The sequence below is a fragment of the Vanellus vanellus genome, assembly GCF_965231255.1.
Source record: "Vanellus vanellus genome assembly, chromosome: 5".
Classification (NCBI taxonomy): domain Eukaryota; kingdom Metazoa; phylum Chordata; class Aves; order Charadriiformes; family Charadriidae; genus Vanellus; species Vanellus vanellus.
In genome coordinates, this window is record NC_138910.1 from 70290226 (window position 1) to 70307194 (window position 16969).

Sequence of the window (16969 nt, forward strand, 5' to 3'; positions counted from 1 at the left end):
GGGGGCCTATTGCGCTTACACGACAGGGCGGAGAGGGGAAGAGCAGCCAATGGAAAGAGGCGCTCGTCGCTATGCATTCTGGTCGATGTAGTTCTCTCGCAGCTGTTAGGCCGGGCAGCCAATAAGAGGGCGCGGTGGCGTCACGCGCTTTCCGCTCGGGCGCTGCGGTTCCGCTCACGTGTCCCGCGCGGGTCAGGTGACGCGCTCGCTCCCGGCTGGACCGTTCCGCTCCGTCCAGCGCCGCCGCCGCCGCCATGACGGGGCTCGCCCTGCTGTACTCGGGGCTCGGCCTCGCCTTCTGGACTACGCTGCTGGGCGTTGGTCAGCGCCGGGACGGGGGGCAGAGAGGCTGTGGGGCGGGCGGGGGGGGGGGCTGTGGGGCTGGGCCGTGAGGCGGGAGGGGGCTCTTGGGCGTGAGGAGAGACTGTAGTTCGGGCTGGTGTCCGTGCTGGCTGCTGCCTTGCCGGAGAGGGGCTGGGTTCGCTGTGGCGCGGAAAAGGAAGGTGGCGGTCGAAGGGGTGCGACGTTGTCAGTCCCCCGGTGGCCGAGCTGCTCTCGGGCAGAGGCGGCAGGGCGGGCTGGCCCATGACCCGTCCACGGCACCGGGAGCTGCTGTGGCGCTCCTCAGCCTGGATATCACCCCCTGGGCGCTTTGAGCTGCTCCCTCGGGGGGCTCGGGCCCTCAGCAGTGCCGTGTAACTGTCAGCTGCCGTTGGATACACAGTTTTCGGCGCTCTGAGCCTGTCCGGCCTGGGCGGTTGATTGGTTATGTGTGTGTGCACGAGTACAGAAGGGTGCTGGTGGCCGTCAAGGGTTGTGTTTGGATCTGTCAGACCAGGGGAGGTAAAGGCAGGTGCCTGTTTTTTCAGGGTGACAGTTGATGTCTCCTAGACAAAGATCGCTCTCCTGCTTTGCCAAGCTGTGGCAGCATAAGGAAATGTGCAAGTTTGTACAGGTGGATGAGGAGCTGGTGTATGGCTGTGTTGCAGCTTGTGGCAGCCCAGGCTCTGCTGCCGATGGCGTTGGACTCCATGGCACTGAGGATGGATTTAATGCTTCCTGGGAAGGGGATGAATCCAAGGGGTACTGGGAAGATTTTATGCTGGAGTTGCTGGTTATTATTTCCTCTTTTGGCGCAGAGTGAAGTGACCACGAGCCAGGCAGAGGCTGGGGAGACCTTGGCTCCTGCCTCAGTGTTTGTGTGAGGGGAAAGACAGAGTCAGAAGCTGAGGGTGTCTCACTCCCTCGTGTTTCCAGGGCCTGGTGAACCCAGTGCTGGCCCCAGGGCTGCCTTCCTGGGCTCTCTGAATCATGTGCATCGCACCAGCTCGGACGCACACTGCAAACTTGAGACTGTCGGAAAATGTCAGCAAGCTGAACCCAGATGCTTTTAACTTCCCCTGCCCTGTTGCAATCCCTTTTCAGGGATGGAGCGAACAGGAAGCAGTCTCGCTCTGTGCAGTGTTGGCAGTGGTGCCTCTTTGTGCTTTCCATTCGTGTCCTGAGCCCTGCTTTGGTGCTGCGTTCTTGCTGCCCCGGCTCCTTTCCATCCTTCTGGCTGCAGGGCTGGGACCTAGAGTTCACGGGAAAGCATCCTTTACCCTGTTTCTCTTGTATATGAATCCAAGGCTACACCTGCTCTTGAAGAGATGGAAGGTGCCTGGTGGATCTGCCCTAAGCTGGTTGTAGCTCTTCTTTACCACTCCTGGGGAGCGGGGGCAGCTGAGGCTGGCTGGGTTCAGTTCCTGCTCAGCCAGCCAAGCAGCAAAACCAAAACACAAGTTACAGACCGGCTGGGCCCAGCACTATAGATCATCCCTGAAGGTCGACGAGCATGCGGGCTGGGATGTGGCCTCCCGCCATGCTCCTTGGCCATGGTGGCACAGTTCCTCATTTGTGTGTGTTGCTGCATGGGAGGGGGACACCAAAATTCTGTGGGCGGGAGGAGTGACCAGCATTACTGCTTCCCGTTTTGGGGGCTGCTCGCCTAGCAGTGCTTGTAAGTCCTCCTGGTGCATGGTGTCCTGAGCCCTAAGTTACATGTGGAGGGGTTTAGCACCCAGGGATGATGGGGACATCCCTGCTGTGAGGCTGGCAGGTCTCCCTGCACTGCAGCACTGAGGTTCTCCCATGGGATGAGTTGTCATCAGGTCTTGGCTGTGGGCAGGGAAAGGCTCTTCCAACCTGGGGCACGTGGTCCTGCCCCTGCTACTAAGCACATTGCTGGCTTGCTGTCACCCTGGCCTCTAGGCTGTGACTCTGGGCGGAAGGTAGCAGCAGGACACATGCAATGGCCTCTTTGCTGCTTTTAAGCATTTTAGAAGTCTCCTGTTTCCTCTTTTTCGAGACGTATCTGGGGTCGGTGTCACACAGCCTCTGGCTCTAGTCAGCAATGGTAAAGAGCTGTCCCATCACCCTCTTTATCTGGTGTGGAGCAGACAGTGCCACACTGCCTGTGCTTATCTGTTCCTTAGGGCCAGGTCTTTCTCTTTTCCAGCTGCGCACTGCAAGTCATGCAAAGAGCGGATGTCTCTTCTGGTCTGCAGCTGTATTTCCTGCTCACAAGCTCAGAGCAAGGCAGGGGTTTGGTGCGAGCACCTCTGCATCTGCTTGGGCTGCTGGGTGTGACTCCTGGCTGTGATTCAGCATGGGAGAGCAGCACTTGGGGTACAGCAGGGCAAGCTGCCCTTGTAATTCCTCCCTGAAAAGGAAGGGCTCTTCTGGATTTCTCAGGGCTGCTCTTTGGCGTCTCCTGCCTGTGTTGGAGTACAAATTTCTCTGGAAATGACTAACTTTGGGGGAAACACTGAAGACAGCAGGCGCATCTTGAACATCCACAGCCTTGAAAAGGGGGGTGCTAGGGGGCAGCTGCAGCTTCTGGTGTTGATGGGCTCCTGGGAAATGGCACAGACCCTGGTGGGATGGTGATGGAGCAGCATGTGATGGTCAGTGAGGGCACAGCCTCACATCTCTTGCCTCCTGTGTGAGAGAGAAGAGCTCATGGCTGGTCACTGGTCACCTGGTGCCATAGCTCTCCAGCGGGGCTAAGCCGTTGGGTGATGCAGATGGAGACTGTGCTGGGGCACAGGGCTCCCTTCAGCCCAGCGTGGCCTGTGGGTGCTCAGCAGGGTCAAGGGGCAGAAAATGGGTGTGACAACCACAGCAATCCTTGTTGATGACGGGGATGGGGTCTGGGAGTATCACGGGTTCAGGCTGCCTCTGTCCTGTGCTGATATGGGAGTGCTGGGGTCGCTGGGGCTGGAATTTGGCAGGGCACCCTGCCCCACAGCCCTGCATGCCTGAGCCAGTCTTCACAGTAACCTTCCTGCATACTGTGGTGTGCTCCTGGACCTCTGCCCCATGGCTCCACAGATGAAGGAGGAAACAGCAGCACTAGACTAGTAGCTGGTGCCTGTCTGAAGGTTCCCATGTCACTCTTGCTTTCCAGGGATCTGCTACACAATATTTGACCTGGGCTTCCGCTTCGATGTGGCCTGGTGAGTTCCCTGTAAATATCGTCATCCTCCCCACCGAGCACAGGGCTGTGTGAGGAGGTGGTTGGTGTTGGCAGTGCCTGGCAAGGAACAGCACTTGCTTTTGGGCGATGGGCAGTGGTCACTGCATCTCAGGGGAACAAGAGCTACAGTGCTCTTGTTGGGATAGATGCAGCCCGTGTGTATGTGTGGCTGGCTCCATGTAGGGTCATTGTGAAGCCATCACTGTCCTTCCCACCTCTGTCCCAGCAGCCTCACAGCCCAGGCTTGCCCTTCACAGTGAGGGTTTGGGAGGAAGGTCTTGGTCCATGTGAACGAGGGTCCTTGGTAGCTGGCTGGCAGAGAAAAGCTCATGTCTTACTGTCTGGCAGTGCCCAGCCCATCTCAGTCTTTATGATGGGGTGGGGGGTACCTGTTGTGGGGCTGTACATCATGTCTAGAGGAGCTCAGCCTGTGTGCTAACTCAGGGCACCTCTTCCTCTCCAGGTTCCTGACGGAGACCTCACCCTTCATGTGGTCCAACCTGGGCATTGGCCTGGCCATCTCCCTGTCTGTGGTGGGAGCTGCTTGGTGAGTGTGGCTGGTTCTTCAGCAGGCTCCTGCTGTCCCACCTCGGTAGTTGCTTATGTGCTGTGATTTCCCATGGCAGCACAGGGTAGAACAGTGTATACATGCAGGAGTGGGGCTGGGTGGGTCACTGCAGCAATGGAGCCAGGTTGCTGGGCAGACCACCTCATGGGCTGCAATGGCAGTGGAGCAACAGGGGTGTCCCTGGCTCTCTGGAAGGTGTGTCCCTGAGCCCATGCCGTGCAGTGGTGGCTTTTGTGACCCAGCAGTTCTGCTGGTGTAGGTGGTGGAGCTTGGGACCACTTGTACCCTGGGGGTGGACAGACGGAGTCTGCATTGTACCCCAGCTGCATGCCCGATTCTTTGCTCAGCTGGAAGATCCTGGTTTCCCTATTGAATCCTTCAGCGAGTGCCAGACCCTCCACCAACCACCCTTGTCTGCCACAGGGGGATTTACATCACAGGCTCCAGCATTATCGGTGGTGGAGTCAAGGCCCCTCGGATCAAAACCAAGAACTTGGTCAGGTAAGCCCAGACCTGGGGTTCATGCTCATGCCGTGCCTGAGTGGGGCAGGTCCCAGCCTGGTGCAGAGGCTCCTGTACTAATTGTAGCTGGGTGCTGCTGAGAGACCGTTCCTTGCTGAGCTGTTTGCTTTCAAAACAAAGAGCCCTAAAGGAGCCAGAGTGCTGCTTTGAAGAGTCACTGTGTGATATCATGCAGTGAATGAGCCCAGTGTGTTCAAAACAAACACCCTGAGATCACACTTCCTGCCCCTGGCGAGGGTTCCCCTGGCCAGACCTCACACAGCCCTTCCCCAGAGGAGCAAAGGGGGCTGGCGGAGGGCAGGGCTCTCTGGGCCTGCTTCCCACAGGGTCGTCACAGCTTCCTTGGGCAGCACAGCACAACCAGTACCTGGCCTTTGTCCTTGGCAGCTCTCCCTTGTTTGAGAGGAAAGCAGTGTGTAGGCTGAGCTGCTTTTCTGCCCTTTTCAGCTGTGGGGCAGGCTCAGATATGGCTGTGGAAGGGTCTGGCTGCTGGCTGGCCTGGCACAAATTGGTGGGGGCTGCTTGGGATGGGGCAGAGCCTAGGACGCTGTGCTCAGACTGACTGGGATGCTCTACTCAGACTTTGCCTTTCTCCACAGCATCATTTTCTGCGAGGCTGTGGCCATCTACGGGATCATCATGGCAATTGTCATCAGTAACATGGCTGAGGTATGGGAGGACCTGGGCTGCCTGCCAGCCCTGAGCTGGCCTCAGGGCCACAGTGGGGATGGGCAGCTGGGCATGGGACAGCATTGTGAGCGGTGGCCCTCTGGGGACTTTGGACACTGTGGCTCTGGGAGCCCCTGGGCTGGTGGCCTGTGTGGTGGCCCTTGTCCATGGGCTGGGGGAGCATGCACAAGGCAGATATTGTGAAGCTACCCAGGGACATGGAGTCAGGGACCAGCTCTGGCCACAACATGGCTGCCTTATGCCATACGGGGGACAGGTACTTCTTCTGGAGACCACGGACTTGCCAGTAACCCACGGTCTGTGCTTTCTCTCAGCCTTTCTCTGCAGTTACCCCAGAGGCAATTGGAGCCAGGAACTACCACGCAGGTAAGAACTGCTCAGTCCCTAGTGCTGTTGCTGTGAGCATTGCCACACCCTGACTGCCACCTCCTGCTGTTCCCTCTGCCTTGGCCTGTAAAGAATGGGACTGCAGGGCCCGGCTCACTTGGCCCATGGCCTGCTGCAGGTGTCTGAAGGACGTGAGACTCTTCTGCCAAAAAGCAGCGTTTTAGTTACCTCTTGGTGTCCTACTGCACCCAGCTGGGCTGTGCTGCCCAGTAGCAGCACTGTGCTGTCACCTGCTGGCCTGGTGCTGCGGGAGCCCAAGCACACCCTGGAGCAGTCCTGCTCCCCAAACAGGGGGACGCTGCTGGTACTTCGTAGCTCTGGGTCTTCTGTCACCTCGAGGCAGAGCTGCTGCAGTGTGCCATGAGTGGGGGTGGAAGGGAGTTACCCCCTGCTCTTGCAGTGTTCCTCTCTCACAGGTTTCTCCATGTTTGGGGCTGGCCTGACCGTGGGATTGTGCAATCTCTTCTGTGGGGTCTGTGTGGGCATCGTGGGCAGCGGGGCTGCCCTGGCTGATGCGCAGAACGCCAGCCTCTTCGTCAAGATCCTCATCGTGGAGATCTTTGGCAGTGCCATAGGGCTGTTTGGGGTCATCGTTGCTATCTTGCAGGTACTCACCTACTGACGCCATCAGGTTTATGTGAGCACAAGGTGCCTGTCACCCCGGGTGCTCTTCAGCTCCAGGGAGACACACCTGGGCTCCAGCACAATCCTCTGCATTGGGACAGGGAGGTTGCTCACAAGGTCTGGGGTGGCACAGCTCTCCCCACAGCATACTGTGCCTATGTGCAGCAGTGAGAACTCTTTTGATGGCCCCTCTGAGCAACTGTCACCGAGGGTGTCACCTTGGGTGCACCCTGTGTGATGCTCATCTCTTACTGGTGGGGCTGATAAGCTGTCTGCAGCTTCTGGATGGTCCCGGGGTACCTGGGTGGTACTGGGGTGCTGGGCTGGGGTTTGTGGGGCACAGCCTAACCTCTCTTCTTTCTTTCTAGACATCTAAAGTAAAAATGGGCAACTGAGCCCTGTCCCACCCAGCCTGTTCCAGCCCGCCCCAAGAGGTGCTGTATATATTTATTTAATGTTTCTATCCTTGTCTGGGGCGGGAGCTGCCCGGCGGCAGGAGCGGGACCCCGGCTGTGTAGAGCCCCATCCTGCCGATCGATTGGCCCCTCAGAAGAAACAAATTTCTCTGTGTGAATTCTGCCCCCAGCATCCTGGCCCAGCCCATGGGGCCCTGCTGCTGCGTGTCCCCGGTGTGTGTAGAATCAACCACCAGTGCAATTCTGTGTCCGTGAAATAAATATGGTTCTTGTCCAAGGATGCAGCTCTTCCTCTGCCCTGCGCGTGCTGGGGAGGCTTGCAGAGAGCAAGTGCCGATTTGGGCTGAGCCCCTGCTTGGAGATTCCCCTCTGTGCCTCTGGCAAAGTCCCTGCCTGGCTCCAGGACCCTGGTAGTGTCCTCCCTGTGTGGGGTTTATCCTGCTGCCTGCTCAGCCTGCAAGAGGCCGCCCTCTCTGGGCTGTGGGAACACGGAGCTCTGCTTAGCTGCCCAGAGCAAGTAGGAGGCTGCTGGAGCAGGCAGCTCCATGCTGCCTCTGCCAGGCTCCTACCAGCCCTGGCACTGCCCCATGTGAGGCATGCTGGAGGCACAGGCACAAGCTGGTTTGGGCCTTTCGGCTCCCATCCAGGTAGTTTAGCGCAGAGGGAGCGTACACAGTGTCCGTAGCCCCATTGTGCAGCTGGGGAGCACCAGAAGGGCAGAGGAGCAAAGCTTTTTGCTGCTTCTAAGGCTGTCCTCCAGCCAGCAGCTCTCTCATGTGAGTGTTGGCTGAGTGCTGCTGCCTGGGCAGGTGCTTGCTGGGTGCCTGGGCTCTCCAGTCTGCAATGGCCCTCCGTCCCAGGGGGCCCTGGCAGAGCTCCCAGGGGTGGGGACGCTTTGTGCTGGCTCTGCTCCCCTCTCCCTGGGTGTGGTGAATACAGCCTGGAGAAGCCTGCCGTGGAGAGCTGGGCCTGCAGCTCTTCTGTTGCTTGAGGGAAGAACAAGGTCCTGCCTCTGCTCTGCAGAGAGCCTGGAGCTGATGTTTCTGCAGTCTGCTGTATCCAGCACAAGGCCCTCATCCTGCTGCACTGCCCAGTACACCTTTGTAGGGGAAGCATTGATCCCCTGGTGCTGTTAGTGCCGCGTCAGAGCAGATGCACGCCTGGAGCTGCCCTTCTCTCTTTCCACCTGGATGCAACAGGCTGGGGTAGCAGTGGGGCTGCTGCAGTCGGGGAAGCGTTTATGCCTGCTCATTTTTTGCCCTTGAGACTAGGGCAGGTGCCTCTGCACAGCCTCTCCAAGTTCTGCTAGTTTCCCAGCTCTGCTCCTCATTGTCCTGTGTGTTTTAGGACAGCAGTGTCTCAGCCTGGGGCATGAGAAGACTTCTGGGGCAAACCAAGCCACTGCTCCTGCCAGCTGTGCTGGCTACTTTGGGGCTGGAGGCACAGAGGCTCCATGCACCCCATGTAGCGGCAGGGACACAAGCTGGGCCCTGCCTGCTCAGAATAAAGGGTGTCTGGTGCGGGCAGAAGTTTTGCCCATCCTGTGTGAGGGCTGTACCCCCATCCCCTGACATTGCCACTGCTGTGGGCCAGTGATGTTTGAAGCCCCTGGGAGCTGCAGGGCCATCCTGTCAGACCCATGCTGAACTGGTGGGGCTGTCTTCAGAAAGGAGATGCCTGAGGTTGGAGAGCCTGCACAGGTAGTAGAGAAGCTGCCCTGTGGGTTAATCATCTTCCTGGTTAACAACTGTCTTGAAAGATTCGCCCACTTGTCTTTCAGCGAGAGGTCTCGCCCTGCCCTGCCCTGCCTTGGCTCGATAGAAATCCATCCACCGTCAGAAATCTCCCCCTACAAAGGTGCTTTTCTACCCTCCAAATCCCACCTGTGTGTATCATGGCTTCGGCAGGGAAATGGGCTCTGAACTTGCCCACGGGCCCCTTGTGAGGACACGAGACCCACCAGGGCTGGTCCTGCAGTAGTGTGGGTGGCCCATGGCCCCCCTCCTGCAGCCGGCGGTGATGAGATGAGCATGCCCTACACTCCCTTTTTCTGGCTGCGTGCACTTAGGTTCTCGGGTTTTGCCCTTGCGTGTGCTAAATACCTGATGCTCAAGCATGGAGAAAAAGCTAAAGTGGGGCTCCAGCATCTTGCACTGCACCTCATTTAGGAGCAGCAGCAGCGGGAGTTGATATGGTGACCGTGTGTAAGTACTCTTGGGGGAAATGCCACAAGCCAAAGAGCCAAACCAAGAGCCAGCGGCAGAAGTTGGATAGCTTTCAGGCAGGTTTGCTTGTAGGGGTGGAGCAGGGGTGGAGCAGGGCCGGGCTGGTTGGGTGCTGCTTTGATCTCTGCTGTAAGGTTGTCTTCTGAAGTGAGCTGCTGCTGGGCAGTGGGAAAGCCCTCACTCGGGTGAGTGGCCGGGCACAGGGCACGACGAGGGACAGGGGCTTCTCAAAACAGGCACAAACGCCAGAGGGAGGGGGGCTGGCAAGAAGGGAAAGGCAGCAGACGACACAAAAATTACTTGTGGTGGGCCAAACTCTCGGTGGGACCAGCCGAAGATCTTTTGGTGGTGCTGTTGTGGTAGGGAGAGTGAAATTCATTGCTAGGAAACACCGAGAAACATGTAAGGGGGGGTGGGGGAGAAAGGATACACAAATAGGTTGCGATGGGCGCTGAGCCAGCACCGGAGTCGCCCTGGGTGGGTGAAAGCGCTGCCTCCCACGCTGCCAAAAATGCAGCGGGAAGGAGGGGAGAAAGAAACACCGAGAGACCCCGTCCCTGTGTCCCGGGTGGGGGGTGGGGGGGTGTTGCGCGGAGGGTCCCCGGTGCCGGGCTTGGGGCCGAGAGCTGAGCATCTCGGGGCGGAGCGGGGAGCATCCCGGGGCGGGGTGTGTGTCACCATCCGTGGGGTTTTGCGTCCGTGGGGTCCCGGTCCCGGAGGAGCTGCCCTCGCCCGGCGGCAGCACGGTCCCGGGAGCGCGGGGCGGTCGGTGGCGGCGGCCCCGCCCGGTGCGGCGGCGGCGGCGGGCGGAGCCGGCGTGCGGGCGCGGCCCCGTCTCCCTGCGGCTCTCGGTGGTGCGGCGGCCCGGCCGGTTGGGCCCCCCCGCAGCCCCGGGCATGGGAGCCCGCGGGCCGGCGGCCGGGGCTGGAGGAGGAAGAGGAGGAGGAGGAGGAGGCGGCGGGGGCCGCTGACCGGCGCCGGGGCGGCGCGGCAGCCCCGAGGCCGCGGTGAGTGGAGCGGCGCGGACAGGCCTGAACGGGTAGGGGGGAGGCCCGGGATGCGACCCGGGGGGATGCGATTCCGGTGACTTATGGGTGGCACCGCCCCGACTCGGGAAAAGGCCTCTTTTTGACGTTGTTTCTCGTTTTTTAGTAAGTTTTTGTGTGTGTCGAGGGCTGGGAAAAATTAGGGGGGGTGTTGGTTGTGCTGAACGTACCCCTTTGCTCCGCTTTTGGCCGGGAAAAGGGAGGCGTGGGGGGAGACCTTTGGTGGCCCCGGGGCCTTCGGCTTCCCCCATGCCTCTAGTGTCCTGTGGGAAGAAGGATGGAGCCCATGGGGATAAGCATCCCCTGCAAAACGAGCATCACCAGCCCCATGGCGTGCACCACACCACGGTGAATCCCTGGGGACCAGCTCCCCAATCACAGGCTGCTTTTGGCCTCTCGTACCTTGCGAAGATGCTGCGATGTAGGGGGGGATAACATCATATTTCATAGCCCCCGGCTTAGTGGGTGTTTTTAAGCCCACTCATGCTCGTGGCATCCTATGGCTGCTGTTCGATGGAGTGCTTTGCTTTTGTTCCTATTAAAAATCGGGCTCTGTTTGCCTCATGGACCACCCTGCTAAAGGGTCCCCCAAACCCGCTCCCAGTTTTTCCCTAGCGCCTCCTCGCCTGGCTGTCGAGATGCCACCGCTCCATGTGCTGCCTGCTGCGAGGGCTGTGGTTTTTGGGGAGGGTTTCTGGCAGGCACTGGGGGCAGGCAGGTCCCTACATCAAGGGCTGTGCACGGTCACAGGGCGCCGTGACCATAAGAAGGTTTGGCAGATAATGGCAAACCCGGCTTTTCTCCAGACGGTGACTTTCTAGAAAAAACCTGGATGAGGGGATGGGGTGCTGGAGTGTGCCAGGAGACCCCTGCCCACGGGGACCCCGCTTGGCATCCTATGGAGAGGGTGGACAGAGGTGGGGCATGGGGCTTGGAGCCTTTTCCAGCACCTCCTTGCCTGGGATGGGCTTCTGCCAGCATGCCACTGCCTGCTGGGGTCAGCCCTGTGGCTGGGAGGGGGCAGCCGGAGCTGGGTTGGGCAGGGGGTCCTGCTTTGCACCTCGGCTCCGATCCCTGCTCCCAGCTGGTGCTGCGGTCACTGCCGGCTCGGTGCCCTGTGGCTCCCCGGGGGGCCCCACTGGCCAGGGCTGGCAGCTGCCGGTGGGCTGGCCCAGGCCCTGGGACGGTTGCCAGCACCCTCGGGTCCTAGCTGCGCTCCTGCCGGGGGGTCCTGCCGCAACTCCCCGCCTGCCGGCGTCTCCTCGGGGTCCCTACAGCGGCACTGGCCTGTCCCAGGGTCCTCAGGGCCTTGTGGACCCCTGTGCCTGTCCCTTGTGGTTGCCTTGCCCTGTCCTAGCAGCTTCCCTGAGAGCAGGGATTGGGACAGGGACCAGGGCAGGAACTGGGGTGCATGGCCGTGCTGTGGCCTGAGCCCCGGCAGTGGCGAGGCTGGGAAGAGCCAGACGGTTTGGCTCGGCCGGGGCTCTCCGGTGACTCTCCCGGCTGCCTTCCCGGCAGGGCTCTGGCCCAGCTCCAGGTGTCATGTGGGAGATAAGGGGACCCTGGCTCCCGGCAGCTCCCAGTGTCCCAGGGGGCCTCGCCACCGGCAGCAGAAGGAGAGAGGACCTGCGCCGCTGGCTGTAAGCTGGACTCCCCTGGACGTGGCAGGGACCCCCGCCCTGAGTGCCGGGACATCACGCTCGGCTCGGTGTCTGCCGTGCAGCTGCTCGCCCCACTGGGCACCCTGAGGAGGGCCCCTGCCAGCATGGCGCTCGCTGCTGGCCCTGCTTTGGTGCCGCTGCTGGGGTGCAATGCTGCTGGGGGGGGGGGTTACGACGGGGAACAGGGAAATGAGGTGCCTCAGAAATGGGTGGCTGGTGGGGACACCCGTGATGCCCTTGGGACACCCCAGGCTGGCTGCGTTTTGGAGAGCATGACCTTCTCCAAGGGCCCAGCCTCCACAGAGGCTCTTTGTGGCACCCGTCAGGGTATCGCCGTCTCCTGCTGCGGGGGAGACTGGGACGGGGAGTGGGTCTGGCTTGGTCTTGGCCTTGGAAAGCGGGGAGAAGTCTTGCTGTATGGGGCTGGGGACCTCTCGTGTCTTCATTGCTGTGCCCTCAGAGCAGGGGTGTGAGCGCAACATCTTCATGAGGTGCTCTCTGTCGTACCGACCTGCGAGCCCATCACCTCCTCCTCAGGCCTGCACTGCTCCTGCTGCCCTGGTGTCATTTGGGCTGGGGTTGTGGGCTCAGGCTGGTGGTGTCTTGAGCATGGGGTGTCTCAGCAGGATCAGGACCGTGGCTGGAGCCGCTCCCCTGCCCAGCTGAGCGCACATGTCCGCCTGCCCGTGCCCGGAAGATGACCAGGCTGCTCTTGGGGGTGACCCTGGAAAGGATTTGCAAGGCTGTGCTGCTGCTCTGCCTGCTCCACTTCGTCATCATCATGATCCTCTATTTCGATGTCTACGCGCAGCACCTGGACTTCTTCAGCCGCTTCAACGCCAGGAACGCCTCGCGCGCCCACCCTTTCTCCAACTCCTCCCGCCCCAACGGCACCGTCCCCAGCTACGGGCCGGCCGGTGCTGAGGCCCCGTCCCCCAGCGCCAAGCCCAGCACCAACCAGTCTGCCACCGAGAAGCCCTTGCAGCCTTGCCAGGAGACACCTCCAGGCTTAGGTGAGACGTGCAGGGTGAGCACGGAGGGGACTTGGGCTCTGGCTCTGAGCGTGGGTCTGGAGTGGGCGCCCATGGGTGGCATCCTCATCCCCTGGGCCCTGGGCATGTCTTCCTGGCAGTCTCAGAGGTGGAGCAGTAGAGAAACCCAAGCCTGGAACTGGTACCAGGACAGCTGGTTTCTTCAGGTTTTGTTAGTGGCTTGCTCAGTCTCTCTGCCCCTGTTTGGGAAAGGTTTTGGTCATCCTCTGCCCTCGGCAGTGCCAGTCCCCCTTGCAGGTCCCCCTCACTGTTTGCTCACCTGCCTGGACGGGAGCAGCGGGTGACCATGACCCGGACTGTGTCCCGTCCTGCGGGCATCACCCTGCCCTCCCTCTTGCAGTCGGACGCCTGCTCATCGAGTTCAGCTCTCCCATGAGCATGGAGCGGGTGCAGCGGGAGAACCCTGACGTGCGCCAGGGTGGCAAGTACACTCCCCCGGACTGCCTGCCTCGGCAGAAGGTGGCCATCCTCATCCCCTTCCGGCACCGTGAACACCATCTCAAGTACTGGCTGCACTACCTACACCCTATCTTGCGCCGGCAGAAGGTGGCTTATGGCATCTACATCATCAACCAGGTGAGGGGGGCAGGGACAAGGGGTTGGCAGGGCCAGGGTGGGCAGGTGGGCATCACTGAGCTCTGCCCTGCAGTTCGGTGAGGACACCTTCAACCGGGCCAAGCTGCTCAATGTGGGGTTCCTGGAGGCCCTCAAGGATGACGAGGAGTACGACTGCTTCATCTTCAGCGACGTGGACCTCATCCCCATGGACGACCGCAACCTCTATCGCTGCTATGAGCAGCCACGGCACTTTGCCGTTGGCATGGACAAGTTTGGGTTCAGGTGGGTGCTCTGTGGGGCTGGGTTGTTTCCCTGGGCAGGGCTGGGGTAACACTCAGGCCACCGATCTTGGTGGTCACCTGGGGCAGGTGTGGGGTTGCTGGCTCGAATTGTGGACATTGGATGGAAGAGGCCACAGAGCCCTGGGTGGGCGAGTGATGCAGGGGAGGGCTGGTGCTTGTCCCTGGGGGTCCCCATGGGGCTGACCCCATCCCTGCCTGTCCCTGGGGGCCGACCGATTTCCTGTCACCCTGCAGGCTGCCCTATGCCGGCTACTTTGGCGGCGTCTCTGGGCTGAGCAAGTCCCAGTTCCTGAAGATCAATGGCTTTCCCAACGAGTATTGGGGCTGGGGAGGAGAGGACGATGACATCTTTAACCGGTAGGTACCAACCCCTCGCCAGTGCCAGATGGTTGGGGTGTGCTGGGGGTCTCCCTGCCAAGCACTGACCCGGCACCCTCACCAGCGCTGGGGCTCCCGGTTTTCCAGGCGACATGCATGGGGCAAGCCACATGGCAGGGAGGGATTCAATTACCCTCCAACTTGAGGGTTGGTGACCCTCACAGATTCAAATGGCCCTTCCCAGGGTGTTGGGGGGCTGTGGGGCACCCACGTGCCTTTCTTGTGGCTGACCCCCCACCAGCATGGTGGGGCCCAGCCCCCTCCCGCCGCGGTGTGAGCTGTGCCAGCGAGGCGACGTGCCTGTGGGCTCCACTCCAGGCTGGGGCCGGGATGCTAAACTTGGAAGCGTCCAGGGCTGGGATGCAAAACTTGGAAGCGTCTCGGTGGCAGCCGTGCAGCAGCCAAACAGGCATTTCTGCCGGCAGCCGGCAGGCCGCAGCACAGCCATGTGCAGAACCGGAGACGAATCCCCCCTGCACGTACCCCACGCTGGGTGCCGGAGCCGGATGGCTCCCGCCTCATCTCCTGCAGGTTTTCCTACAGGAAGCGTGTGGCCGGTGGTGCACAACCAGCTGGTAATGGCTGGCTGAGCAAAACACCCCTTGCGGATGCCGTGGGCATGGCGGTGCGGTTGTGGTTTCCATCCAGGGTGGGCTCAGGGTGGGGAACAAGCAGCGTGTGGAACTCTGGGAGCACTTCAGGCAGCCCTTAACATGTTGGGGGGGGCCCAGAGGGAAGGGCCGGACACTGGCATGTGGAGAATGTAAACAGCACAGGCTGACTGCAGCTGCCGGCCTGCAGAGACAGAGGTCACCGGGTGGGAGCGGTGTTTGGGCACGCTCTGCCGTGGGGCACGCGGCACCCTCGGTCGTGGCACTGGCCTGGCCGTGGTCTGGCTTTGGTCAGCTTGGCTTTGTGCAGCCCTGTTTAAGCAGGGACGGGTTTATTTGGGCTGGGAGCCAACCCCAGAGGTCTCTGGGCTGGGGAATATCCCACCCTGGTGCCCACACACTGATCCCCCCCCGTTCCTGTCCCCCAGCATCTCCCTGAATGGCATGAAGGTGTCGAGGCCCGACATCCGCATCGGGAGGTACCGCATGATCAAGCACGAACGCGACAAACACAACGAGCCCAACCCGCAGAGGTGAGTGAGCTGCAGTGTCCGGGGCAGCTGGGATGCTGGGAATCGCTGGGCCGCCTCCGGCTGCCGGCTCCTCTGCTTTGCTCACCCCCGCAGAGGTCTGGCACCACAGCAATCCTTCTCGGCCCCCTCCCGCCTCATCCCGCTCCCATTTCCACCAGATTCACCAAGATTCAGAACACCAAAATGACGATGAAGCGGGATGGGATCAGCTCGCTGCAGTACCGGCTGGTGGAGGTCTCGCGCCAGCCCATGTACACCAACATCACGGTGGAGATTGGCAGGCCACCCCCCCGCCTGGCCCGGGGTTAGCGCTCATGCTGCCGGCAGAGCTGCTGGGAGCCGGCTCTGTGTCCGGGCTGGCTGGGCATGGCGGGTTTTGCCCCGGCTCAAGAGCCAGGACTGGACAGGGATGTTTTCTGCCTACTCTGCTGCCTTCCGGAGACGCCTGCCCCTCAGTCCCCAGGATTTCTCTCTCCCCCCATGTCCCCGCGAGTGTGTTTGCAGGACCCCCCGCCCCATACTCGGTGTGTCGGCGGATGAGCCCGGCTGCCCCACATGCAGCTCCTGGCACAGAGGGAGGGGGCAACCCCAGCCCTGGCGAGGAGCCCCCTGCCCGTGCCAGCTCCTGCCTGCACCCCGGGCGAGGAGGGTGACATTCTGCTGCTCTGGGAGACCTGGGGGTGTCCCCACCAGTGCTGCGAGAAGCGGGGTGCAGGCTTCCCCCTTGGCCAGCGCTGCAGCTGCTGCTGCCCCAGCTGGGGGTGGGAGGAGCCCGGGTCCCCCTGAGCAGGCAGGATCAGGACCAGGTTGCCGCCCCAGCCGGGTGCTGCCCGCACTGCTGGGCACGACGACGTGGCTCGCTGTCTTCCTCTGCTTTAGTCTGGTGCTTAGAGCCGGGCTCCGTCTCAGCTCTGCCAAACAGAGACCTCCGGTTAGCAAATGCCCCTCGCTGTGCCTCAGTTTCCCCAGGCCTGGGGAGTGGCGGACGTATTCCGTCCCCCCTCCCCAAAGGCAGATGCTGTGTGCGTGTTCAGCCCCTGCCTGCGCCTGCCCTCACCTGCCCTCCCCGCTTTGGGGGAGATGGGGCTCATTTGAACCTCCCCAGCCTCTCTTGGGGGGTCTTGTGCAGGGAGATGGGGGAGGGCAGCTGCCCCACAGCTCCCTCTAGCAGCGGGTGCCCCACAGGTGGGTTGGGGGCCACTGGGGTCTCCCTGTTGTTTGGCTTCCCCCTTTGAGTGCTGGGGCAGGGGGGCTGCAGCAGGAGAGGCCGGGGCCGTGCAGGGCGGGTGCCCCGTGCCCCTCCATGGGACTGGGAGCCCCGGCACCCCCCACACCCCGCGGGGAGCCGGGAGCAGTGGGGCCAGGAGCGGGGCACCACGCCGGGGCTGGGGGGGCACCGGCGACTTTTGTACATTTGAATGTCTGACCCTTTTTTTGAGCGTACGTTGAATGCAGCGTTCGGTCACAGAGACCGGGGTTTTTGTATTTAATAAAAGTTTCAAAAGTTTGCAGGGTCTGTGGAGTCGGAAGGGTGAGGTTGGGGGGTTCACCATAAGATGGGGCAGTTTCAGCATCCAGTGGGATGCGGTGGGGGGCAGCCCTGCAAGCCACATCCAGCTGGGAGCAGAGCCCCCCCTGCCCGCCTTCAGAGCCCCCCCAGCTGGGGGGCAGCACTGGGGGGCTCCTGCTCCACAGGGTGCCCATCCCCAGCTAGGGTGAGGTGTCCAGGGCTGCCCTTACAGTGCTGTGGGACACTTGCTGCCCTTCCTGCCCTTGGGAACAATGCTCTCTCCCAGCAGAGACAAGTCCCTGTGTCCCCATCCTTCTCCATAGCTCCAGATGGATTTGTAGGGGAGTGTTCCCCAGCGCCCAGCCTGCT

At 61.4% G+C, this 16969-nt stretch overlaps 1 protein-coding gene across 3 annotated transcripts; it reads left to right on the forward strand.

Moving 5' to 3' along the window:
* Positions 1–203: 203 nt before the first annotated feature.
* Positions 204–16597, forward strand: ATP6V0B (ATPase H+ transporting V0 subunit b). 3 transcript variants are annotated; one of them, XM_082483414.1, is made up of 8 exons: positions 204–321; positions 3449–3497; positions 3981–4064; positions 4509–4586; positions 5207–5276; positions 5612–5663; positions 6101–6291; positions 6677–6998. In XM_082483414.1, exons 1-8 carry the CDS (start codon positions 255–257, stop codon positions 6701–6703), a joined length of 618 nt encoding a protein of 205 aa, XP_082339540.1. In that variant the 5' UTR covers positions 204–254; the 3' UTR covers positions 6704–6998. The 3 variants fall into 3 exon arrangements, with proteins under 3 accessions (XP_082339540.1, XP_082339539.1, XP_082339541.1); XM_082483413.1 differs by lacking the exons at positions 3449–3497; positions 3981–4064; positions 4509–4586; ... (2 more) ...; positions 6101–6291; positions 6677–6998 and adding exons at positions 12283–12669; positions 13049–13284; positions 13358–13548; ... (1 more) ...; positions 14986–15090; positions 15249–16597; XM_082483415.1 differs by lacking the exon at positions 3449–3497 and having other exon boundaries at positions 260–321.
* Positions 16598–16969: the final 372 nt, after the last annotated feature.